Source organism: Leptonychotes weddellii, chromosome 12 (genome assembly GCF_054177405.1).
Source record: "Leptonychotes weddellii isolate Sample4059 chromosome 12, ASM5417740v2, whole genome shotgun sequence".
Taxonomy (NCBI): Eukaryota; Metazoa; Chordata; class Mammalia; order Carnivora; family Phocidae; genus Leptonychotes; species Leptonychotes weddellii.
Genome location: NC_138380.1, coordinates 26603454 through 26629710, shown reverse-complemented (window position 1 = coordinate 26629710; position 26257 = coordinate 26603454). Strand labels below are relative to the sequence as shown.

General features: G+C 38.0%; 2 protein-coding genes and 1 long non-coding RNA gene across 8 annotated transcripts in view; 2 read left to right on the top strand and 1 right to left on the bottom strand.

Moving 5' to 3' along the window:
* The window catches only part of ING3 (inhibitor of growth family member 3), a 28826-nt gene extending 22294 nt beyond the window's left edge, over window positions 1-6532 (top strand). The window contains exons 11-12 of the mRNA XM_006727821.3: window positions 2194-2232; window positions 3985-6532. Of these exons, the coding sequence (XP_006727884.1) occupies window positions 2194-2232; window positions 3985-4101 (156 nt within the window). The 3' untranslated portion in view covers window positions 4102-6532. The remainder of the gene's footprint in view (window positions 1-2193; window positions 2233-3984) is intronic.
* The window catches only part of LOC145716492 (uncharacterized), a 14271-nt gene extending 1095 nt beyond the window's left edge, over window positions 1-13176 (bottom strand). Inside the window, exons 1-2 of the long non-coding RNA XR_014139161.1 lie at window positions 12849-13176; window positions 8423-8542 (exon numbers count right to left, since the gene is read on the bottom strand). This is a non-coding gene — a long non-coding RNA (uncharacterized LOC145716492). The remainder of the gene's footprint in view (window positions 1-8422; window positions 8543-12848) is intronic.
* Window positions 13177-13218: 42 nt separating this feature from the next.
* Window positions 13219-26257, top strand: part of CPED1 (cadherin like and PC-esterase domain containing 1) — a 254947-nt gene continuing 241908 nt past the window's right edge. For 4 of the 6 annotated variants that reach the window (XR_014139160.1, XM_081800192.1, XM_081800193.1 and 1 more), the window contains exon 1: window positions 13219-14373. Coding sequence is in view for 4 of the 6 variants with exons in the window: in XM_081800192.1 (XP_081656318.1) it covers window positions 14125-14373 (249 nt within the window). In the remaining 2 variants the exon portion in view is untranslated. The remainder of the gene's footprint in view (window positions 14374-26257) is intronic. The other 2 variants (XM_081800191.1, XM_081800194.1) reach the window with 2 other exon arrangements.

The following is a 26257-nucleotide window of genomic DNA, read 5'->3' as shown; positions in this document are numbered from 1 at the left end:
TTTTTTTTTTTAAAGATTTTATTTATTTATTTGAGAGAGAGAGAATGAGAGACAGAGAGCATGAGAGGGAGGAGGGTCAGAGGGAGAAGCAGACTCCCCGCCGAGCAGGGAGCCTGATGCGGGACTCGATCCCGGGACTCCAGGATCATGACCTGAGCCGAAGGCAGTCGCTTAACCAACTGAGCCACCCAGGCGCCCTTTTATTTTTTCTTTTATGAATTAACTCATTGGTGTTGGCCAATTTTTCAATCATTTTTGTCATGTACATTATAAATACTTCGCTTGGTTTAGGTTTTTTTGTTTTGTTTTTAATTCTGAAATTCCAGTTTTATGGAGTAATGACTGTCAGTCTTTTTCTTTATGAAGTCAGCTGTGGGGTATATGCTTACCTCCTTGCCTTTTCCCCATATAAATGCATCTTGCATTTTTTTCCCATTTGCAAATGGCTTTGTCTAGCTCTTGATATACTTCAGTTTCTTCACGTTTAAATCTTTAATCCATCTGCAAAAAAAAAAACAAAACTTAATCCATCTGCAGTTTATTGTGTTTAATGGTGTAAGTTGGCAATGGAATTTTTGAGAATTTGCCATTTATTTTTTTTAATTTTATTTTATTACGTTATGTTAATCACCGTACAATACTTTATTAGTTTTTGATGTGGTGATCCACGATTCATTGTTTTCGTGTAACACCCAGTGCTCCATGCAGTACCTGCCCTCCTTAATAACCATCACCAGGCTAACCCATCCCCCCACCCCGCTCCCTTCTAAAACCCTGTTTGTTTCTCAGGGTCCACAGTCTCTCATGGTTCATCTCTCCCTCCGATTTCCCCCGCTTCATTTTTCCCTTCCTTCTCCTAATGTCCTCCATGCTATTCCTTATGTTCCACAAATAAGTGAAACCATATGATAATTGACTTTCTCTGCTTGACTTATTTCACTTAGCATAATCTCCTCCAGGCCCATCCTTGTTGCTGTAAAAGTTGGATATTCATCCTTTGTGATGGCTGAGTAATATTCCATTGTATATATGGACCACATCTTTAGCCATTCATCTGTTGAAGGGCATCTTGGCTCTTTCTACAGTTTGGCGATTGTGGACATTGCTGCTAAGAATTTGCCATTTAAAAGTTTGTTAGGTTTTCTCCTGTCACCTGACAAACATTTTTTTTTTTAAAGATTTTATTCATCCATTTGACAGAGAGACACAGAGTGAGGGAACACAAGCAGGGGGAGTGGGAGAGGGAGAGGCAGGCTTCCTGCTGAGCAGAGAGCTGGACGCGGGGCTCGATCCCAGGACCCTGGGATCATGACCTGAGCTGAAGGCAGACACTTAATGACTGAGCCACCCAGGCGCCCCTGACAAACATTTTTTAATATTAGTTATTAAGAAAGTTCTATAAAGATTCTGGCAGTAAAAGTAGATTACCTACAAAAGAACAAAATCAGATTCACCCTAGATTTCCCATCTATAACACCAAAAACTAGTTGATGAAATACATCTGTAGAGCTTTGAGGGAAAAATCTGAGTGCCCCGCCCCCCCAATTTTTAATCAGAGAAGTTGTTCGTGTGTATAGAACCATATACAGATATGCTCACTCATGCAGAGAATCAGGTAGTATACTATCTAGTTATAATTCTGACTGAAACATTTCTCAGTCCATTGAGAACTTAAATTAATTCAGGGATTACAAAGTTGTATTATAAAGTGCTGGTGATGAACAGCAAAAAGAAAAATGAGAAAGGGCAGATAGTAAATTGATTATAAGTTTAGAAGTTTCAACTGTTGACTGCAAAAATATAAATGACCCAACATGACCCAAGAAATGTCATGTACATTATAAATACTTTGCTTGTAAAGCAAAGTAAAAGAAAAAGTAAAAACCTTAAGTAACCAAAAAAGAAACTTAAAGTCTTTACAAAAGAAACCACCCACAAAGGTAATTTGTCAAGGTTCTTTCAGATTTTCAAAGGGCACATAATTTCTGTGTATTTGCCTCGGTGCCCCTGCCCAAAAATATCTTTTAGTAAAAAGCTATAAATCTTTATAAACTCTTTATTAAAAAACTATGTACCTTATTTCTTAATGCAATTGTATATTCACCTCTGTTTTCTAACAGTATCATCAACAATTTGGATTTAGGTGCTTATCGTATAGTCATAATAAAAAATATTTACTTTTATTTTAACTAGGTATCCTATGGCGAGATGGTGGGCTGTGATAACCAAGATGTAAGTATTAAATTTTTCTATTTAGGAATGAAAAAAATCACAGATTATTATTACTTGAACATTTTTCTTATTTATGGTGTCTCTCAGTCTAAGAAAATAGGTCTGCAGTTACATTAACTATATTATATTAATGCTAGAATATTTCTCTCCAAAACAGGGTAGTGTCACTTCATGTGTTCCCAGTTTAACTCTCTTAAAGCTAGTTTTATGGTTTCATGTGCACATTATAAATCTCAAAAGGTGTTATGTTGTATGAAAATTAGAAACATCCTCCACCTTCTTTGCTAAATAATACTGTGTTTACTAGAATCCAGTTCACTTGTCACGGTGAAAAACCAGCATTTTTTTTTTTTTTTAAAGATTTTATTTATTTATTTGACAGAGAGAGACACAGTGAGAGAGGGAACACAAGCAGGGGGAGCAGGAGAGGGAGAAGCAGGCTTCCCGCGGAGCAGGGAGCCTGACTTGGGGCTCGATCCCAGGACCCTGGGACCATGACCTGAGCCGAAGGCAGAGGCTTAATGACTGAGCCACCCAGGTGCCCTGAAAAACCGGCATTTTAAGACAGTACATTCTGTCAGGAAGCCTGCCGCTAGCGGGCGTGGGGAGGGGTATAATATGAGGTTATTTTCCTCCTATCAGTGTAGTGTCTTCTATTGTACTCTGCAGCTATCAGCTGATAAGAGCCCCTTCTGATATAAAAAGTAAAGGAGGCTTGAAAGAAAAGAACTCCTACTTTTTTTTTTTTTTTAGGAAGCTTAATTTTGGTTAGAGATATATTTTTATTGGATGCTGAGAATCTTTTTTCTAGTAATTTCACTTCCTCCTCACCTTCACAAACTTCCAGCCCCCTTTGTTCATCTTTTCCTGCAGAGGAATTCTAAAGAAGAATCCATAATGTCAGAATCCTAAGGTTAAAATAGCAGTTTAAAATTTTTTAAACCAATCTGAAGATTGAGCAGGGTTGGCTTGGTACATTAAAGTTTGTGCTCTCCTGACCTGACAGGGTCCCGACAATGTGTTCATGTAGATAGAGAAAGACTGTCCTTCCACTTCCCCCTTAGAATCACTTGTGGGCTGATTATTGTATAACAGTATTGCCCAATCATTCCAAGACCACTACTGTAACCTCCCGGGCAGTTAGTGAAAATGATGCATTTCTGTGAATACCCCATCATACTCTCTGATCCCTCTCATTCCCATTTACGCTCTTTGGAGTGCTAAGATTTTCCGTGGAAGTGTAGAACTGCTTAATATGTTACAGAGTAGAATCCCTTATCTCTGCATATCTCGGAATAGATCTACCCAGAGAGGAAATCCAGGGCATCCCTTTGTTTTTCATTGCAGCCAGGTTATTCTACTTTATGAGGAAGTGAATAAGACTGAATATTAAATAAAATCTGTAAAATGTATTTACCTTCTTTGTGAGAGACCCATCTCATTTCTTGTCCTTGAAAGTTGGTATCAGCTTACTCTGGCTTAACGAGAATAAGTGACCTTTTGTTCATTGTTTGGGATCATGGAAATAGATGACATGAACCTCTGAGTTAACAGAGATGCATACTTTTTCTGTGCTTCCATTTCCTTATCTTTGAAACCTATCAGCTGGATTCAGTGATCTGTAAATCAGCTCCTAGATCTAAAAGTTCTGTTTCCATGAATCATATTACTAATATTCAGTCTAGTGGGCATATTATACTCTGTAGTCTTTGGAGGTATTAAAAACTATTTCTCTGCCATTTTGCTTTCCAGTGCCCAATCGAATGGTTCCATTATGGATGTGTTGGGTTGACAGAAGCACCAAAAGGAAAATGGTACTGTCCACAGTGCACTGCTGCAATGAAGAGAAGAGGCAGTCGGCACAAATAAAGGTGGTCGTTTCGTTTGAGGAAGAAAAAACTTCAACTAAACATTTTATATAGGACTTGAAGAAAGAAGAAAAGAGAAAGAAGACACAATGCATTTCCAGGCAACCACTTCAAGGATTTACATAGACAATCCTGTAAGATCTTGAACTTGAATTTTATGGGTTGTATTTTAATAATGTAAGTAAATTATTTATGCACTCCTGGTGTGCTATGAATATTATTCCAGTTAGCCTTGGATTATTTCAGTGGCCAACATATGCAGACATTTGTACTCCTCAACCATTTTCTCAAAGTAATGGGCATTCTATAATTTAGACTTCAGAGAATTCCAACGATGAAGATTTTAAGAAAAGTATTTTATATTCAACAGGTATGTTCTGCTGCATGTACTGTACTCCAGAGCTGTTATGTAACACTGTATATAAATGGTTGCAAAACAAAAAAAAAGTCAGTGCTTCTAAAAAGAATTTAAGATAATGGTTTTTCAAATGCCTTTATAATAAGCTTTGTTTCTTTGTGAAACTAAATTCAGCAGGCTGAAGGAAATGGTTCATGTGATAAAGTGGGCTGGTGTCCTCTAGAGTACCTGGGTACATAAACAGAAACTCCTGTAGGTAAAAATGAATCTGTGCCATTAGTCTTTATATGTTTCTGCATCCAGATAGAGTGCAGTTCATGGCGGGGAGGGGGGGACATGGGAGGGGCTGAAGGGGAAAGGGTGTTAAAGTGATACATTTTTATACCAAATGTGTTTATTTTTTTGTGCAAGTAATCCTTAAAATTGGAATTGTATTAGGTGTTAAAATAAAGTTTTTAAAAAATTACTTGTATTTATACTTTACACACTTAATAAGGAAAATTTCTTAATTCCAATTAACTTCCAGTTTTCATAATCTAAAAAGGACAGAGTCCCAGGACACAGAATGCTGTGTAATCTGTGATTTCTTTTAACAGTGCTTGGCATTTGTGACGTGAAAATAAGGGAAAGACATTTTTAATGTAAATTTGAAATGCAAATGTATTTTTCTAGAACATCTCTCTGGCTTTTCCTTCAGTCTAAGAGACATGAAAGAAGTCTAATTACGGTAGATAAAATGAAAATAATGGTAATAGATGTTTTGACTTGAGGCAGTGTGGCCAATTTAAGTAAAGAGACCTCCTGGATTGGAGCTTAAAATTCAGTTCTATTTTGGATACTACCACATACTGGTGTGATAGTTAATTCAACTTTTGAATCACTCTGGGCCTTATTAAACCAGGGTGATGTTGGCTGCAGGATGTCTGTAAGCACTCTTAAGGTTTTGTTCTATAGGTGCTATTTAAATTATAAATTTTGCATAGTGGAGGTTTTATTTCAGGTATACTATCAAGTCAGGTTGGTAGAAAAATCCTTGAAACTTAAGAAATACTTACTACATCATTTCTTTTATGTTGAAACTTACTGGGTCCATTAGATTTCTGCTTTAATCAAAACCACTTATGAGCCTCTTAGAACTTATTCAGAAGACTATAAAATCTATGCAATGCTACCCAAAGGGTATGGATTAGATAGGGGATTTCTTTTAGCTTCACGAATCCTCAATTCTGAGCTGTTGCAGACTGATTTTATAGCTGGACAGCCCATAAAACAAAGTTGGTTTGTTTGTGGGTATTCACGCTTTCACAGTATCATGAGTATCATGATTCCGTAACACTCAGTATTTTCATGGAGATTTTTTAAACCTTTAAGAAATAATATATAACGTAGCATTCACTTAGCTTTAATGCACGTTGCCTGGAGATGCTCTGTGGTATTGTTTAGTCTTCTAATTATATATAATGACTTTTCCAAATTCACTCATTTTCTAGGAATTGGTCAAAGGAAAAAGCCTTATGTACAGCCTTATTTTAAGAGAAAGTTCCTTGTCTGAGTCAGGAACATCCCTATTTCCAGCTGCTACAGCCCCTTCCCGTGTGAATTCCACTGCTTACCAAATCACTTAGGAAACATTTGACCAAATTTAACCTCAAACATTGACTATTTTATGAAGCCTCTGTAAAGAAGCAAACCAAAATTTTGTTCACTTATTTAGTAATTGGTAGAACTTGTTAGTATCTGAGATATATATATATAGATATATATATATATATATATATAAATGGGCCAAACATGGAACTACCTCCTCAAAAAAAAAAAAAAAAATGTGGCCAACTATTAATATTCTTTGAGACATTTACACCAAGGGGTGGGATAAGCATTTTTTGCTATTACAAAATACCAATAAATCTTTGTTCTGTAAAACTCATGTAACAATTGGTGACACAAAAAAAGTCCAAATGTGGGTTCACAATTTATAGGTGGTGAAAATTGAGGCCTTACTGCTGTGGAGTGTACATTAAAATGTTCATGGTGACACATTTGAAGCAATAAATGGCTTAATTAAATGCCTAAATGAAGCTGAGTGTTTGATAAACATACAGTCATTCTTTTTAAGGGCAGTTCATTTTTTTGCTCTTTTCTCCTTTAAAGCGGATTCCACATACTTCAGATTTTTAACCGTATTTGGTTTGTGCAGTCTTAGTGCCCTTTGTCCTTCGATCTCAGAAATGGGCTTGTTGATCTAATTAATTATATTAATCTTGGAAAAAACAAAAGTCTGATACACTTGGGTTGTGAGAGGTGAAATATCTGTGTAGACATTGCAGTGTTTTCCTTCAACTCATATTTTTAAAAGAAATCTTTAATGAATGGGTTTTAAGAGAAAACGAATACCGTCAGAAGCATTTATTTTTATAATTTTACAAACATTGAGCACCTAGCTGTTGAACCTGCAGAGGAAGGTATTTGGGTGTGGGTGTGGGAAGGACAAGCGTGTTAAGTAATTGCGGCAGTTGGAAGGGTGCTGTGATAGGCAGATGCACAAAGCACTGTGAGGACACCGGGAGACTTCACAGAGGAGGTTTCCTTTGAACTGATTCCTTAAAGACACACGAAGTAGGGAAGGTTTTTCAAGGCAAGAGACTGTGCAAGGGCCACGTACACTCTGGTAACTTAAGTACTCTGGCATGAGTGGACGTCCAGTAGGGAGACGGAAGTTCAGAGAATAAAGCCAGAAAACTGAGCAAGAGTCTAAACACGAGCAATTTACACTGTGTCATAGAATTACTTGTTAAGGAGAGTGGTGGTGGCATTTAACATATTGTTGGCTAAATACATTCTGATTATTTTTACAGTTTAATGAAACTATAGCACTTTTATTATTTTAATGTAGGGATGACAAAACTAGTCTATAACTTGGAAATTGCTAAAAAAAAAGTTCTAAATTTAAGGTGAATCTTCTAGTTTTCGAAACTACAAATTAGAATTGCTAGTGAAGATTTTTGTTTTCCTTATTTAGATGATAAAATCTACATTACCCAGACTGTAATTTCTAACCCAGGGTCTTAATATTCATGATTTGATTCTGCTACAGAAAAATAAAGTTTAAAGTGATATAAACATGAACTGACTTCAGAATTGTTTTGTTTTTTGATTGAAATTTGACATAAAGAAGAGGTATACTCCTTTCTGGCCATTTCCATTTTAAAGTAGTAAGTATATATACTTTGTAAGTCAGTATTTAACTAATAAATTATTAGGCATTATTAAAATGTTTATTTGAAAAAAATTTAACAATTTCTTAATAAATTCTTCAGGACCATATAATCCAGTTTTTGGTTAACCCAGAGCCACCTTTTACTTTCTTTGCTCCTGGCAGAAGAGACCATAAAAGAATATTACAATCATTCATTTCTCCCCTGCTAATTATTAAAAACTCAGAAGCCAATGTGGGAAATGAGGGTAGGGAATGTATAGGCTTCTGTATGTGTTGCTTATTCCCATCCCCTATTCCCGCTTACCTATGTTAATGAATAAGAGTAGTTTTTCTTAGAAAAGCGTATAACTGCTAGTCTTTAATGGTGAGCTAGTTTAAAACATTCACAAGTTTAACATCAGTGGTAAGGAAAAAAACGGTGGTCATATTTGAATTTTTTTTGCCTTGTAGAATCTAATCCAGTAGAGGGACCCTCTATGCCAATACATTAAAATAAGAACAATTGTAATAGGTACTAAGTTACTTTAAAAAGCTGCCTAGGTTAAATGTAATACAGGAGGCCAGCCAGAAATATTTATGAATAACACTGAATATAAATATGAGTTAGTTGTTTAGAATTTTGCTAATATTTTACTAATTTTGCTAATATCATAATATCTAGCTAGCAGAAAGTTTTGGTATGACCTCTCCCCACTATTCCTCATTAGAACTTTTAAAAATTTATGTTCATATCCTTGAAGCACTTACATATTTATCTTTACTATGACAAATGACTGTTTTCTTGAATGGGTTTTGCAAATGTGCCAAAAGATGTTTTTACTTTACCAGTCTTATCGTTTATAAATATTTGAAGAAGAGTCCAGTTACCTGTTGAAAACAAACAAAAATAAGCTTATATATTAGAGATCATATGGTTTAGATACAGGAGTAATCTTTTGAATTTAAGTGGTATATATGTGACCAAAGAGCCATACTGTATCAATGAATGTGTCTTTACCCAGATTAGCTCAATGATTACCAGCCTTCCTTGGAGTGATAAGATAAAACCTACCTCCCTTCCATCCCCCATTAAACAACATCAGTCTTTTAGGTAGTAAATTTGATGCTGTAAAAATTTCAAAATACCTTTCACTTTCTGAAAATAAGAATGGATGATTGAATTGTAATTACATTTAAAAAAAGAAACCAAATTATGTGACTATCTTGCAACAATTTTTTGAATGTATTATGGTTTCCATGGAATATTATATTGCAGGTTTACAGAGAAGATATGAGATTTCTAATTTAAAGAACATAATTTGAGACTATGTTATAACAAATGAAAGCTAAATTTGTTCATGTTTTATAGAATGATAGATAAAAACAGGAATTCTGGCTCCATGCCAAGGTATAAATTTGTGCCCTAAAAAAAGTAAAACAAATAGTGTAATTCATTGTATTAAATGTTTGCCAGCCACCTTGTGCTCACTGATTGAAGTGATTCTTTTCTTTCTTTCTTTTTCTTTCTTTCTTTCTTTCTTTTTCTTTCTTTCTTTCTTTCTTTCTTTTTCTTTCTTTCTTTCTTTCTTTCTTTCTTTCTTTCTTTCTTTCTTTCTTTCTTTCTTTCTTTCTTTCTTTCTTTCTTTCTTTTCTTTCCCTTCCTCCCTCCCTCCCCCACTCTCCCTCCTTCTTTCTTTTTTTCTTTCTTTTTCTTTCTTTCTCTCTTTCTCCCTTTCCTTCCCTCCCTCCCCCTCCTTTCCTCCCTTCCTTCCTCCCTCCCTTCCTCCCTTCCTTCCTTTAGAATGTGCACATTAATATGGATATATATATGTGTGTGTGTGTGTGTGTATACATATATCTCCATATATATTTTAGAGGGTGCAAATCTTAAAGCAAATCTGGGAGGCTCAAAGGGAATTATATGGGTAAAGTTGCATTTATTTGAAGGAGTGGTATAATTACACATTCAGGAAGTGGTTAAAATCCCAATGTCATTACCACAAGCTGCACAGGTACACACTATTCTAACTTAAGTAACAGACAATCAGGCAGCCACATACAAAAATTATGCAGTAACTATTCTTTGATTAAATTTCAGTTTTCCAACCTCAGTGCTTTGACATTTCCTACCGGATGATGCTTGGTTGTGGAGGGCTGCCCTGTGCCTCGAGGGATGTTTAGCAGCATCACTGGCATCTACATACGAGATATCAGGAGCATCCCCCTGGGCCTGCAAGTTGTGACAACTAAAAATGTCTTTAGGGCGCCTGGGTGGCTCAGTTGGTTAAGCGACTGCCTTCGGCTCAGGTCATGATCCTGGAGTCCTGGGATCGAGTCCCGCATCGGGCTCCCTGCTCGGCAGGGAGCCTGCTTCTCCCTCTGACCCTTCCCCCTCTCATGTGCTCTCTGTCTCTCTCATTGTCTCTGTCTCAAATAAATAAATAAAATCTTTAAAAAAAATAAAATAAAATAAAAATGTCTTTAGACTTTGCCACATGTCTCCTGGGGGACAAAATTGCCCCTGCTGTGTTTCATGTTACCAAGATGTGAAATATTTCCCGTGGGAAAAATGGAAATAGTATGGAAAATATTTAAATCTATTATGTATAAACCTCCACAAATAGGAATTTTTAAATCACTTGCCAGGAGACACTACTAGATGCTGTAAGGATATGGTGATGAGTAAAATAGTTTGTTACAAAGCAGTTTATACTGTAAAAAGGCCCAAGTAAACTAGTCACTAGAATACAGTAAAGAATATGATAAAAGTCATCTTGGTTCTAGTGCAAGCAAATTCAAAGTGCTTATACAGAAAGGAAATTGTGAAAAATAAGTAAAGCAACCAGTTGAGAATTATGGAGAGCTAGAGACATATGTCCCATTTAAAAAAGGCACCACCAAGTGTCCTATGGAATCTCCAGGTGATCTGCATGCTCAGAAATGCTGGTCTAGTGGACAATTTAAAATGAAAAGCATCTAGTTTACAGGATTTGGTCTATCTGGACTGTTGATTTATCTAGAAACTTGAGTCCAGTTTGAAAAATAAAATACATTTTAAAAATACCTGCTTCAACAATCACTAAATTCACCCTCTCCTTTCACCCCATACTCCATACCAAAAACCCAAAATGGAACATACATGTGATGGGAGAGTATATTTTGTGTTGGAGAGGCTTGAGGAGGAAGATTGTTCTGTTTTGTCCACCCTTGAAATGATAGAACTCTAAAAGGTCTGTCACTCTATTGTCCCAGGTTGATGCTGCTTAAATACAGACGCTTGAATACTGAAATGATCGAGTAGAAGGGGTACTTTATGAAATTACATGCACAGAAACAGTCTGAAACACTGCCAGAACCCATAGATGCGTAGTCTTACAGCATGTCACCCTCCCACTCCCCTCGCTGAAGCAGCTTACTCTGTCTCATTGTTCCCTGTTCTGACGCCTTCGGACTCTAACACATGCTCCTACTTAGCCTTCCATCACAACTGGGCCATGAATACCCACTACTTGTTGTCTCCACCTACTGCTCACGCTCATCCCACTCTTGCTCTCATTCTCCCAAACCAGCATCTGCCGCCAACCTCCATCTCACAGAGTAGAGGAAAGAGAACATACTAAGTGCTCATGTTTGCTTTGGGGGCTTCTGGGTTCCAAGAGGTCCATTATTTGATAGTTATCTGTTTGTGTGTCTGACACCACTCCAGCCTGAGCTTGGCCTCAGCATCCAAAACATAACAGACATGCATTCAGCATGCATTCTTCCAACACGTGTACACAGAATGCTTAGGTGTTTTCCATACATTATATTATCTGGCATGCCAACAACACTTCAAAGAAGGCATAAGTATCCTCATTTCACAGATCACTTGTTTAAAAGACAGTTAAGACGCAGCATCATGCTACTACCCAGACTGGGTTAACTCTAATATTTATTTATTTATCTATTGCCATCCTCTCCCACACGCTCAGACTCAGTGGTTGGAACAGGGAATTGGGTTTTTCAAGCCACCGGTGTCATTTCTAGAACATTAATTTTCCACTTTCTTTCTGATTCCTGTTACTTAAAGTCTAGCTATAAAATTATCTATGCTGTTGTCTTTCATGTTTCCCAGCCCAAAGACACTATGTCAACAATTTAATGATATATAAAAATGACCCTCCAGATTCCTCAAACTCTGTTTTTCACACTTTTTGCCTTAATAGAAATGCATGTCCATTCCTTTTCTCCTAGTAAAGAACTTTATCTTACTCAATCTCATCAACTCAGGAACACTTGCAATTTAAAGATCTCATAATTCCTAGTATCTCTCAAATCACATTGCATCCACTAAAACTATACTTTCCAACATTATTGTTCAGCCATTTCTCTTAAAGCTCTCTTGGCTTCTTAAAGTCAAGTGCCACTTCATTTTTTTTTTATACCTCTTCATTTGTCATGGGATTGAGGACTCTAAATCTATAAGTCAAATAATATTAAACACACCAGAGGGGATATATGCAAGAATTGGGGTAAATCTAGCTTTAGTGTGAATACTTATTCTGTAAAGCTTTAATTAATCTGTTTTATAAAGTAGTTTCTTTCAAGTAAGGAACCATAGGTGCCCATTTCCCTGGATCTATAATAGCAGGGCACCCCTAGGGGGCGCTCCGTCTCACAAAATATAAGTGACTGACCCGAGCATGACAGACGGAAGGGATCATTTCAGGGGTGTGGGCTCACAGAAGAACCTCAGCCCACAAGAAGGAGTTTGCGTTAGAAAACCTACTTAGGTTCAGAGCTTTTGAAGAATGTCTGCTATGATTATAATAAGCCAGTCCTGGGTATCCAGAGTTGGCAAAGCAAGCGCGGAAAGAGGTGAGCAACAGGCACTGGACAGATTGCGTTTCTCCTTGGCTGTCCCTCCGCTGACTCAGCAAAAGTAGATGGAGTTTGCAGAATTGCCCTACAGAATTGTCCTTGTGGCGGTGTGTATAGCGTTAGGTTGAGTTGAATTGTGGACAAAGCCTGCTGTGTATCTTTTTATCCCTTTCCGCAAAGCAAAATTACCTGCTACTATCCACTTACTATAGGAGCAAAAAGTATCAGGCAACCAGCCTTTGAAAGACTTAGCCATTAGCCCAGGAAAGGAGCAGTAAGTGATAGGAGTTAGGTACCAAAGCAGAAAGATGACTTCAGTTATCCTGGTACATACTCAGGCTTTCAAGTTCTGCGGTCCAGGCAATACCTGGGACCCTTTTATCCCCCATAAGGGTGACCACAATTCCCTCGAGTAAAGATCCTTCCAATTCACGCCCGGAGTTTGCTTTCCTCTCATCCTTGACCTTTGCCATCATCTGACGAAGGGCTATTTGTTTTTCCAATGCAGTATTAAGGAAAAGAGATGACACCAGGCGCCAAAGATCAAATGTGTATTTAAAATTCTGCAGCTCCGGGGAGGCAGGCACATTTCCAGGGCAGTGAGAGGCGCGGTTCCCAGGCTGGGGAAGCCCACCATTTCTCTGCGGGGGAGCTGACCGCGCGCGGCCGTAGCCCCGCCCCTCCCCGCCGGCGCGTGCGGCCGCAGTCCCCGGGCCCAGCTCCCGGTCGGGAGAGCCACGGCGCGCGGGGGGCGGCGTGCCTGCGGCCGGGCGTCCGCGCGGGGGAGATGAATTGGAGTCACACGACTGGCTGTTTCCTTCCGAGGGCTTTTGGCCAGCAGTCCATTAGGGGATCGTGACAACTTTTTTTTTCTGGCTAAAAGGATGAAAACTGAGTAAGTACATAGAACTTTGAACTTGACGCGGAATGAAACCAGTACAAGCAGAACCCTAACAGTCACCATGTCCATTCACACCGGGCATTCCCTTTTTATGCTAAAAGCCGTGAACGCTGACGGGACAGCGGCAATTTAAAACTGGAGGAAGGGAAGCAGCGAAGAAACACGAAAGGCTGAAAGCAGGACTGCTCAAAACTCGGAGGAGAAATGAGGAACCGCTGAGGCGAGCTGGCCTGCATCCCGCGGGGCAACAGGCGCTTTTGGTTTTAGCCTATTGCGCTCTTCAGTGCTGTTTCCAGGCTCCAGATTGACTTTGGGGTTGTTTTCTTTTTTTCCTGTGAAGTCTTTGCTGTGAGTTTAAGGATGTTGTGGAAATAAGGCATTACCGGAGGCAACAGTCTGGCAGCCTGGGGTACGCTCAGGTTATTAGTTACAACTATTATTATTTGGATGTCTTTTTTTTTTTTTTTTTTTAACCCAGGCCAGCCACTTTTCACTGTCATCCATGGAAGAGATCTTATTAACCGCCTCAGACTTTGGGACCTATGATTCTTTGGCATGAACCCTTCGGAAAGTTCTTCAGCGGGGATGGAGCAATCTTGATTTCAGTTGTGGATAAAGAAGGCTGATCTGTATTTTTCATGCTGACAAAAAATAGCTGCTATGACTTTTCCGGCAACGTGGACAAGGGCCAAGTGAAGCTGAACTGGTCATGGTCTGTCGTCCAGTGTTCCCTTGTCGTCGGCGACTTTGTCCCCGGCCCTTCCTGGTGGGCTTGGTGGTGGCAATCTGTCTCTTCTACCAGACCCTGACACTCCGAGGGTCGAGGAAGCTCACAGCCGCTGTCCCTGGGGCTGCCCCGAACACACCCCCCGAAACCCAGGCAAGCAGATGCGAGAAGGGATTCTCCCCGGACAAACCGTGCTTCCTTCCCTCCGGTAATGCACAGGAAATCAGAAAGGTAAGATGGTCACGAGCTTAACCTTGACATTTTCCGTAAAGATAGCAGTCTGCCTCTCTCTGTCCTTTCTGTAAAACTAAAATTAACTTCCATGAGGTCTGAAAGGGATCCAGAGTATACAACGGCCCAGAGGGTGACCTTATGACAGTGAGACACATGTTAGCTTCAGCTTCTTCTATTTACTTCCAGAAAGTCCTGGCCTTTATCTCCTCTCTTAGAGTTTCACTTCTTTTCAGCTGAATGAAATAGACAATTTGGAGTTGGTGGGAGTGATGTGAATTCTTTCTAAAGTATTAGGATTCTGAGAGATCTGAAGATTTCCAGTTCAGGAACAAACCATAGATTCATAAAATTTGATCAACGTTGAGTGTTTCCACAAGGTAGTCAGCATGAGTGCCCAGACCATTCCAGACTCAAAGATATTCCAGAATGCCATTTTATAATTGATTAAATCGATTTTTCATTGGTGAAGATATTTCTAAAGCAACGTATTTATTTCTGAACCATTTAAAGGAATAGTATAATACGTTCCCTCAAAAGAATTGATACCTGCATTTTATTGTTTATAGAATTTGGGAAATATTGATTATTCTATACTTACTATTATTAATATTACTATACTATTACTAATATTACTATTCTAATTAACTTTACTAATTTTGTGAAGTGTTGGAAAAAACACAAAACACACAAAAAACTCCACAGGATTTCTATTTTAATATACCACTCTGTTCATGCCTATCAATGAGATGATGACCTTTAAAATAATCCAGCCTGAAAAAGAAAAAGGAAAAAGAAAAACACACATGCAAAAATTCATGGCAGCAAAGCCACTGACTTCTGTGCTCCAGCAAAAAGTATAGCAAGATAATTTAGGAAGCTATAAGTACTATCTTATATATGCAGTAAATTTAGGTAGATCCTAGGATTGTGGTTATTGTTTGGAGCAGAATTTCCTGTTGAAATTCTAACGCCTCCAGCATGACTACCATCTTGTTTCAAGAACTCCTTTATGTATTTCCTTTAGACTCATAACCCTGTGAGATAGGTAAGGTGGGCATGCTTGCCATCAATGCACAGGTAAGATGGCCGCTGCTCAGAGGTGTGTAGGCAGACCACAGGGCTAGCAGGATGACCTGATACACCCACCTGGTTCCTACCACAGCACTGATGCTGAAATCAAAGTAAGTTCAAGGCTCTGATAACAATTGGTGAAACCACAACTGTAAGAAATATAATAGTTTAGAACAAAAAAAAATTTAAAACCTTGTAAGTGAGTGACTTAGTTTATCAACAGCGTCAAGACACATGACAAAGAATAGCAGATAATATAACTAGAAACACTTCCAGATGAAACTCCAACTGCAAGTGCGAGTCAGTGATTAAATGTTCTAACATCACTGAAGAATCTGTGTTTTTTCATTTGTACTAGCATTAATTTTTATTTGCATTTTTTAATACATCAAATTTTTATTTATTTATTTATTTGAGAGAGAGAGAATGAGAGAGAGCACATGAGAGGGGGGAGGGTCAGAGGGAGAAGCAGACTCCCTGCCGAGCAGGGAGCCCGATGCGGGACTCCAGGATCATGACCTGAGCCGAAGGCAGTCGCTTAACCAACTGAGCCACCCAGGCACCCAATACATCAAATTTCTAATGGGTGTAAACTGTGACTTGGAAAGTCACTTCTTGTTTTTTTTTTCCCAATATTAATAAATACAGTTTCTTTAAAAGTAGTTGAGATGGTTTTGCTCCTTTTTTTTTGAGCTAGCTTTGCTTTTTAAGTACGGAGTAAAAATTGGTGCTAAAAATTTTGGACAAAAAGGTTTTTTATTCATTAACTTACAGCTCTTCATACTCCCCGCTTGACTTTATGTGACTCCTGCTTTTGCCTGTAACACAGGCATATGTTAACTGTTATTTGTAGGCTGTCACAGAAAATTCCATTTCAGCTTTGGATCTCCTGCTACTTATAAACCATCTGAAACTTATTGGCTGCTTGTGTAAAACATTCACTCTAGAATTTTCTTCACCAAAAAAAAAAAAAATGCCAATCACATGATTTTTCCCCCAAATTATTCACAATCTTAATATTTTAATCATAAACAAGATTCTAAATTCACAATTATAATTCAAAAGCCCATGGATATAAGAAGTCAATTTCCAAACATTTGCCATATATTTCTATTTTTAACTAATTTGTGTCAGCCATTGGTTTAGAGCCAGTTTTTATTAGAGATAGAAATGAAACTAGAAAGAATCATGTGGAAGTTAGTTAAAACAAGATATAACTTAGTTCTCCTTGTAATACATGTTCCAAGAAAAAAGAATCAAATAATAATCCAGTTTTAAGGATTAAATATTCTGTAAGATAGTTAAAGTGAAAAAACAAATGTCTTTGGAATCAGTGTATATGGATCATTCTCAAAATGAGCTACCTTATGAAGTTCATTAAAAAAATCACTGATGAAGAAGATAGCAGGAGGGGAAGAATGAAGGGGGGAAATTGGAGTTGGAGACGAACCATGAGAGACTATGGACTCTGAAAAACAAACTGAGGGTTCTAGAGGGGAGTCGGGGGGGATGGGTTAGCCTGGTGATGGGTATTAAAGAGGGCACGTTTGCATGGAGCACTGGGTGTTATATGCAAACAATGAATCATAGAACACTACATCAAAAACTAATGGTGTAATCTATGGTGATTAACATAACATAATAAAAAAAAATCACTGATGAGATGCTTGTGTAGATTTTCCTCAAGACCTAAAATTAGCTTTTATAGAAGAAGCATTGTTTCTGTCTAGAAATTTTAGGTTTTGGTATTACTTTTATTTACAAACCAAAATGTTCATTTTTCTAGGGCTTTCCCTTACTGATATCCATCCATTTTAAAGTGATTTTTAAAGTTACTTAAAATAACTGATTTTGACCTAAGGTTCATGGACTCCAGGAAGTATTTGGACTTATAAGATGACTACCAAACACAGACATTTCACACAAAATATTGTGTATATGAGTGTACACATTTGTCTGGGAAAAATCCTGATCCCCTGCAGATATTCAGACCTAAAGAAATACTAAGAACAAACAAAATGATTAAAAAGCAATGCATTTAAACTTTAATTGCTCCTCCAGGAAGTATAAGTTGGGCTTGGATTTATAAATCTGTAAAAGGAAAACAAAATCTTAATGAAAGAATCCATGTGATGACACTTGGAAAAGAATTTCGATGAATGCTGTAGGGATAAACATTCAGAAACTAAAATACACTCACAGAGTCTTTCTCGAATCATAGTTTTCATACTTTCGTGAATGAGCAGTAACTATTCCCCAGTCTCTTTGGTTGCAATTCTTTCCTAGAGAAGACCTTTTGTACTTCATCAGCCTAGCGACAGAGGGTTCTGTAGTAGCAGATATTTAAAGGTGGGTGACTGACTATGCCCTTAATACCTTTACAGCTGGGACTTCGTTCACTGTCTAAAACTGTTTTCAATACAGATTGAGATCATGGTCTAGTATATGCCAACTTTCCATAGTGAGGGAGTACTCTCCCTCTTCTGGCCAAATTTTAATTCTTTTTTCCGTTTGAACTTTCCAAAGGACCTTGCTAAGCAGCTGTACTTTTGTCATTTCTTCTGGGTTTTCTCCCAACTTTAGTTGTTTAAATTTTGGCTACTAATCTGCCATGTCTTAAAATCATTTCAATTTAATGTGTAAGCTGAAGACAATTCCATCTGTCTTCACTGAAGTAGATCACTCAGTAGATTTATTTGTTTTCCTGGAATCTAACACTTTAATATTTCACAACATAGGAAGCACATTAAATGATAAACAGACACAATGGAAGAAAATATGCTTAATATACATCCTTAGTATATGTTCCTTTAATGGAAACTTTACTATTTGGAGAATACATTTATACTCACTGTAGCCATGTGTTACTGATTATCTCCTGTTGATACTCCGCAAGGAGAATTCGTAGTTCTTTGTTGCTTGACTATTCATTTCTCCATTTCTTCTGGACGCTCCATTCTCCTTAAGTGACTACTCTCTACAACTACTCTTCCTGGTATACAACCATAATCCAATGCAAATAATTAAATGTTTTCATACAAATATGCTCTATTTAACTTAGTTTGTGTCTCCAATAATGCATAATATATTTAACATTTGAAAATTTCTAAAAATTGCTTGTTTAGGCCAGGTTTTCTATAGACAGAACCTGAGGCAAGCACTTACATGCTAAACTTCATTAGATGCTGCAATCTCAGGGATGCAAGAGTAGGGGGGAAAGGGAACAAGGACAGCAAAGACAAATGGGTGCATTTATGAGAGACATAACCAGAGAGGCTGTATTACATTCTACATCTCAGAACAAGCATGGTGGGGAAGGGGCAGGAGGGACAAGTGATTTATCTCTTGGCTTTTCCTTTCTTCTGTCTTCCATTGGTTAGAGTTGTCCCGTGCTACTTCCATGTAGTGTTACCTGGACTCTCAGGGTGGCCACTGGGCAAGCCAGGGCCTCAGTGGGTGCAGTCCTGTCAGGGCAAAGGTGGTTCCTCTTCTCAATCAGTATGGCGCATAGGAACTCCCAGTTCTGTGGTGGCCATGGTGGTAAAAATGGTGTCCATGGCTTACCACAACCATGCCGCAAGTAATGTCCACCGGAGGGGTATGTGATACAGTAGTTATGCTAATGTTGCTTTCTAAAAGCCACAGAATATGTCAAAATGTGCTCTTACTCTTGGGAAATGGCATCACTCTCTTTAAGTGAAATGTTTGTAATTATCTCACTGAGAGTTCTCCAAATTAAAAAAAACAATTCTCACTTCATCTTTACCCTTTGTCTTCCTAATTCAGTTCATTCTTTCATTTTCTTCATTCCTTCAGTGACTATCTGGTGAGCAGTTTGTGCCAGACACTGTTCGAGGCACGGGTGGCACAGAAATAAAAGGCATTGTGAGACAGATCAGGAGTTAAATCAGTGCTGGGGAATCCATAACTTTAATAGAGCATTTTGAAAGGTGAGCAGGAGTTAGAAAGGGTGGGGAAAGAGAAATGTATTACAAGCAGAAAACACCACATATACAAAGAAGAAATTAAATGATAGATTTGGAGGATGCAGGGTATTCTGTGTGTGTGTGTGTGTGTGTGTGTGTGTGTGTGTGTGTGTGTGTGATGTGTTGGGGGGAGCAGGGCAGGAAGGCAAGGAAATCAGGTAGAAAATTCAGCAGGGTCTAGATGTGGAAATGTGGGCATGATAGAGAGTCTGGATTCTATCCTGTAGGCAACAGGGAACGCCTGAAGAGTGGTAAGCAAAAAGTGGCATAAATAGATTTATGTTGTAGAGAACATTCCAGAACACATTGCAGAATGGACTGGAGGGAATAGAATTGAAGGTAGGGCATCCAGTTGCAAGGCTGTTTCCCAATGCTTCTTCTTTGCCAAATCTTACTTTCCTCTTGTGTTCTTGAACACCTTTCCACATTTTCTAGAACTGGTTCCAGAGTTATTCTCTCTTCGTTACAATATTGCTATTTCAGACCTTTCCTTTGGACCATACCTTCTGCCAGTAAACATACTCATAACTGATAACAATAAGTTTTCTTTGTACCTGGCAATCCACTTAACCCAGTGTGTTCCCCTCTCTTGTTTCCCTCAGAGAAGCTGTGGCTGGTTCTCTTTGGATTCACTTCCTGGCCACCCCTACCCATCCCTTCTCCTTTTCATTTGGGCTTTTCTACCAAAACTTGTCTTCAGTGACCCCTTGGCTATCAGATGGAATGATTTATTTTCAATCCACATCCCTCTTCTCTGAAGCATCTTACACTATTAGACAACAACTCTTTCTTGAAACTTTGAATTCCGTGACACAATGGGATTATTTTCTGATCTCTATGGATAACTGGTGGTCTCCTTTCAGGGTGCATTTCCTCTGATGCTAAAATTAGACATTGCCAAATTTAGTGTATTGGGCCTTCAGTTGTCTTGTTTTATACTTTCCCTTGGTGATTGTATTGACTTTGTACACTGTTAATTTTCAGCCTGTACAGATAACCTATCAGGTATATTTCTAGCTTGGATCTCACTCTTGAAACCCCGATGTGCATCTCCAATTTCTTGCTATCTTTTATAGAGGAGTGATAAGAACTATGAAAACTCAAATGTTTTTCTTTCAAAATTTTCATGCCCAAATTAATGGCTCCTCTTGACCTCTATGTTTCCATGAATAGGACTCCCCCATCCCCCATTCTCCTGAATGAATAGGTTTTAAACCTTTAAACCTAGAATTATATTTGATACTACTTGCTCTTTCTCTCCACCTTGCCCCCACCTAATCCACCTGGCCTGGCTCCTTACTAAATCTGTAGGCCTGTCACTGATCCATATGGCCAGCTCTAAATTAGAAAGGCCAAACCTTTTTCAGGTTTCTCTTTTTCTCTTTTTGATTGTTACCTTTTTAAAAAATTTTAATTGTGGTAACAAACACAAAATATAAAATTCACCCTCTTCATCATTTTTACGTGTACAATTCAGCAGTACTAACTATATTTATGTTTATAATGTTGTGTAAAGGCCACAACATTCTTGCCTTGTTCACAACCCTTATTCAGAACCATTTGTTTCAACCCAACTCAACTTGTATATTGCTTCCCAGTGTGTTCTCCATTTCCCTGGCTTCTGGCCTATTCCTAGATGTCCTCTTTGTGGTTTATATAGTGCCTTTAGACATGCTCCTTTTCTAGCTCTGCCTTCTGATTTCTCTCTGAGACCACGATGCACATTTGGCCCTTTATTATACTAAGTAATTTTAGTTAGTATCACCTTAGAACAAGCCTGTGTGACTGGTATAAAGTGGGTTTTTCCCAAGTCCCCCAAATGAACCCAGATATTAACTAATTAATATTCCAAATATTTAGAGTTTATCTTCACAATCTTAAAGCTGTGTCCTCATTGCCACTTACCTAGACTATTTTCAGTAGCCTGACTAGTTCCCCTTCAATCTACTGCACATTCAAAGCCATCTATGTATAACTCCTATAGCATCTCTCCTAAATAGCCTTAAGTAGTTGTCATACTAAACCTGCTAAATTGAGTAGAATCCATCCTTCTCATGCCTAGTATGTTCCAACATACTCTTCTGGTCTTATGTCCCACTCTGCATTTGTTTGTAATCCATAAGCAAGCCATACTGTTGTTCCCAAATGTCACCATCTCTGCCTTTGCCTGGAGGCACCTCCAGCAAGTGTGTGCTAATCAATACCTCTAGAAATCTTCACAAACATTCTTAAAGCATTCTGGAAACTGGAATTTCACCTCCTCTTGGTGGCAGACCTTATCTCCATGACTTGATGTGTGCTTGAGCATCCCTAATAAAACCTATTTTTCATTATAATTATTTAGAAATGAAGAAACATGAGAATGTAGAACTGGAAACAAGTTGGAGATGATTAGGTTCAAGATCTTTATTTTGTAAGTGAGAAAAATGAAGCTCACGGAAAGGAAGTGCCTCTCAGAGTAACAAATGGAGTTGATAATGATGATAAGATTAGACTAAGTCCTGTGGTTTTCTAGCTGTCTCCATTCTATTTCCCATACTATCTCCATTCTATTTCCGTATATTCCATTCTATTTCCAAATACCCTCCATTCTATTTCTATATAATATCTCCATTCTATTTCTGTATATATCTCCATTCTATTTCCATATACTCTCCATTCTATTTATGTATACTATCTCCATTCTATTTCCATATACTCTCCATTCTATTTCTGTATAATATCTCCATTCTATTTCCATTTACTATGTCCATTCTATTTCCATTTACTATATCCATTCTATTTCTGTATACTATGTCCATTCTATTTTCATATACTATCCATTCTATTTCCATATACTCTCTCCATTCATTGGCATTATGGGTTGAATTATGTTCCCCTCAAAAAAGATATGTTGAAATCCTAACTCCAGAACCTCAGAATGTGACCTTCTTCAGAAATATGGTTGTCGTAGATATAATTAGTCAGTATGAGGTCACACTGGAGTATCATGGGCCCCTAATCCAATATGATTGGTATTGTAAGAAGACAGTCAAACGAAGATAGAGACACATGGGAAGCACATGAAGAAAGAGATTGGAGTATGTAGCTGCAAGTCAAGGAACCCCAAAGATTGCTGACAAACCACCAGAAGCTAGAAAGAGGCAAGGAAGACATCCCCTACCATTTTAAGAGGGAGCCCCGCACTGCTGGCACCTTGTGTTCAGGTATCTACCCTCCAGAATTGTGAGACAATACATTTCTGTTATTTTAAGCCACTCTTTTGTGGTACTTTGTTATGGCAGCCCAAGGAAACTAATAAAATTGGGGAGGCAGAGTAGTTCAGCACATGAGCTCTGGAGTCAAATTAATAGCACTTGTTACCTTGCTACCTTGGGCACATTTCTTGATCTCTTCAGGATTTCATTTTCTCACCTCAAGATGGATATATTATCACCTACCTTACAAGGCTAACATGAGCCTTAAATGAGATAAATCTTGTGAAGCACTTAAAGTGGCTGACACATAGAAAGTGCTCAATAAATATTAACTATTATATAATTTCCTTGAGGATTTACTCATCCTCGTAGTCCCTACAAACCCTAACATTTGGCCTTCACAAAGTAGGCGAGCAATAAATAATTGCTTCAGTGAACATGAGTACCTGGGTAAGGAGCATCTGAGTGGAAATTCTTGTTGAGTTTCTCTCCCTTTCCTCCTGTGTCTCCACTGTTGTCTTTTTACTAAAATGAGCCTTTAGAATCAAGACAAAACTTGGGGAAGCTGTTATGTCAGTCAGAGTCAGGCCTGCTTATCTGTAGGCAAGGTTTGGGCTGAATCTTTTTAAATTTTTATTTATTTTTTAAGTTTAAGATGCTGGGGTTAACGATATGCTGTAGTTGAGGATGTGGAGAGATGAACTGGATGGGGAGTAGAGGAAAGAGGTTAAGATTTTGGACTCTGCACAAATATATATATATTTTGTTTGTTTGTTTGTTTGTTTATTGTTTTTCTCCCTACATACAATATAAGCTCCTTAAGAGCAAGTATTTGATTTAACTTGTTTACTGCTTCTGGCTCCAATGCCAAAACAGTCTCTGACACGTAGTGAGCCCTGAATAAATACCTAGTCAATGAATAAATGAATGAATGAATCATGACTCTGGGGATCAGAGAAAGCCTACTTTAAAGCAGAGATGAAAAAATGAGAGGAAGTCTTCCTTCCTTCTCTTTTTTATTTTTGTTGAGCTCTCTGATCTTCCACCCCATCTTTATCTTGTATCAGTATCCCTTGAACCCTTTCCTATACCATCTCTTCTCATACTTGTGGCTAATGTTAATTGTCTGCCATTTTGCTACATTGAATCTGCTTCAATTATCATCCATTTCTCCTGTTCTCTTCAGCTTTTTTGTCTCATTGGGATCTTTATCCTATAAGAGATCTCAAGTATCTACCATATTTAAAAAAGAAGAAGGAGGGGGTGCCTGGGTAAGTGGCCAACTCTTGATTTCAGCTCAGGTCATGATCTCAGGATCATGGGATCGTGCCCCATGTTGGGCTCTGGGCTCAGTGTGGAGTCAGCTTGTCCCTCTCACTCTGCTCATGTGCATGCTCTCTCTCTCTCTCTCTCAAATAAATAAAATAAAATCTTTAAAAAAAAAAAAAGGAAGAAAGAGGAGGAAGGGGAGGAGAAGGAGAAGATCCTTTCCCAACCAATGTGGCTTTCTAATTACTTCCCATCTCTCTTGGCTTCTTGGTCACCATCATCTAACCTCTCTTCCTATGAAGCAATTCCCATTTTTTAACAGGTTAATTCTACTAAAAATTGAGCTTTTCCTTTTATGTGTTTTTATATTTTAACCATATTTGGAGGTAAATATTTTAAAAGTATGCTGATGGGACTCTAAATACAGGGGACTATGCACAGGAGGCTCTCAGGAGATGATGTCAGCATACTAACAGGTATGTGACTTTCATAGAATCGGTTGGGCTGCCTGATGAGCATTTAATGCCTGTGGATTTCTTTGAGATAGTTGATCAGAGCTGTGTTAGATTTTTAAAATGAAATATCACATGGGTGAAAAAATTGTTCATACTGAGAGAATTTTAAACAAATTCAAATTTGCTTACCTTAGATAAATTTTAATGAAGACTTGATGAGGCCCATATTTAAGCAGGTTATGTTAAATTTCCTATGAATCAAAGAATTAATCAGTTTATGGGTGTCATTCTCTCTCTTTTTTTTTTCAAGAGAGTGGCAATAGCTTCTGGTTCTTTCTCCCTCTAAGCAATTCTGTTTCTCATTTTAATGGAATTGGAAACTCACATAAACCCTCTGAAATGGAAACCGCTAGATACACTCACATTATAAAAAGTGCTTCCTGTTATCAACTTCGAGTCTGTGGCCTTTTGGGGTGAAAGAAATGTTTGGTTTCATTTTTCCCTTTGGTTTCCTTTGGATATTTTTTCTAAGGAGCCATTCTCACTAAAAGGATGAGCTCATGTTCTAAAACAGGATTTATGTTCTCTAACAGAAACTATACCAAAGTTGGAAATTTACATGGTAAATAGTACTTTGTCAATGTTTGCGCTTTGTTCAAAATGTAAAACTAAACATCTAGATTTATGTACAGGGTTAAAAAAGAATATAATAATAAACTATAAATTGAGTCTTTGCCAAATATAAGCATATTAGTGAAAAAAAGTTATTTAACTTTCAATTAAATTCACTTATGACCCAAAATAATAGATGAAACAAAATAATTATTAAGAAGAGCACCTGGACTTAGAAGGGCAGAATGGGCCCAATCATGTGTTCTGAAATATAACTACATTTGGTATCTCTAATCCTTACTTGGGGACTCTTGATGGAACCCTGCCAATTTGCCTATAGTGCATCCCAATTGGGCACCTTCCGGGGGGGCGGAGCTCCAAGACCCTACATATTGGTGGGAATAGACCTAACTCTCTCCATCAAGGCTTCTGACCTCCAACATTTTAAGTATATTGGATAAGAAGTCTAAGAGAGCATAGGTATGTTGTGGAACAAACATGGCTTTTGGTGCACAATGGTTCAAAATCTGTGTCATTTACTAGTTTAGGTCATAGGCAGATTTTACCTAGATTTCTAAACTCTGAATTTTCTCACTGGAAAAATGAAGCTAACTAAGCCTGATGTGTGAGAATTGATTATGTGTCTGAAAACACCAAGCATGGTGGCTGACCAGGGTTTGTGTTCAGTAAATGTTGGTGTTTTTCCTGCCCACAGAAGCTGGATTTAAGTTTTGACCTCAAAAACAAGCACTATAAAGGGCTTATATTATATTTTTTTTCAAGAATGCACATACGTAGTTCCTATTTTTGATCATCAGCCTGCATGCTTTCTTCATTATATTCTGCTTAGGCAAATGTTTAAGGTAGCATGTTCTATGCTAGCAGTCTTCAAATTTTCTCTCTGACACCTCTCAATAAGTCAAATGCCAGCTTTCCACTGGTTTTTCCCAGATGCATGATACTTCTTTCCCCTCCTGCTCGAGAAAGTGTTCAGCTACAAGTAGTAGGAATGTACCACATCTTCCCTGATTTATAAAGTGCAAATCATTCACCAATTTTGATATTTTAATTCTTTTCACAGCCAATTTCTTATAACACACCTCAGAGCTAATTTTGACAAATCAAAGCTCATATCTGCTGTCCTAAGTATATTCAGACTATGCGTAAGAGAGGGATCTGGGAAAAGTGACCAGTCTGGGAGAGTTAGGCAAGGGAAAAGCCTCATAATAGTAAATAATCTATGGGGAGAAAAGAGAATTTATTAAATAGTAATATTGCTCCTGGGTCCTGG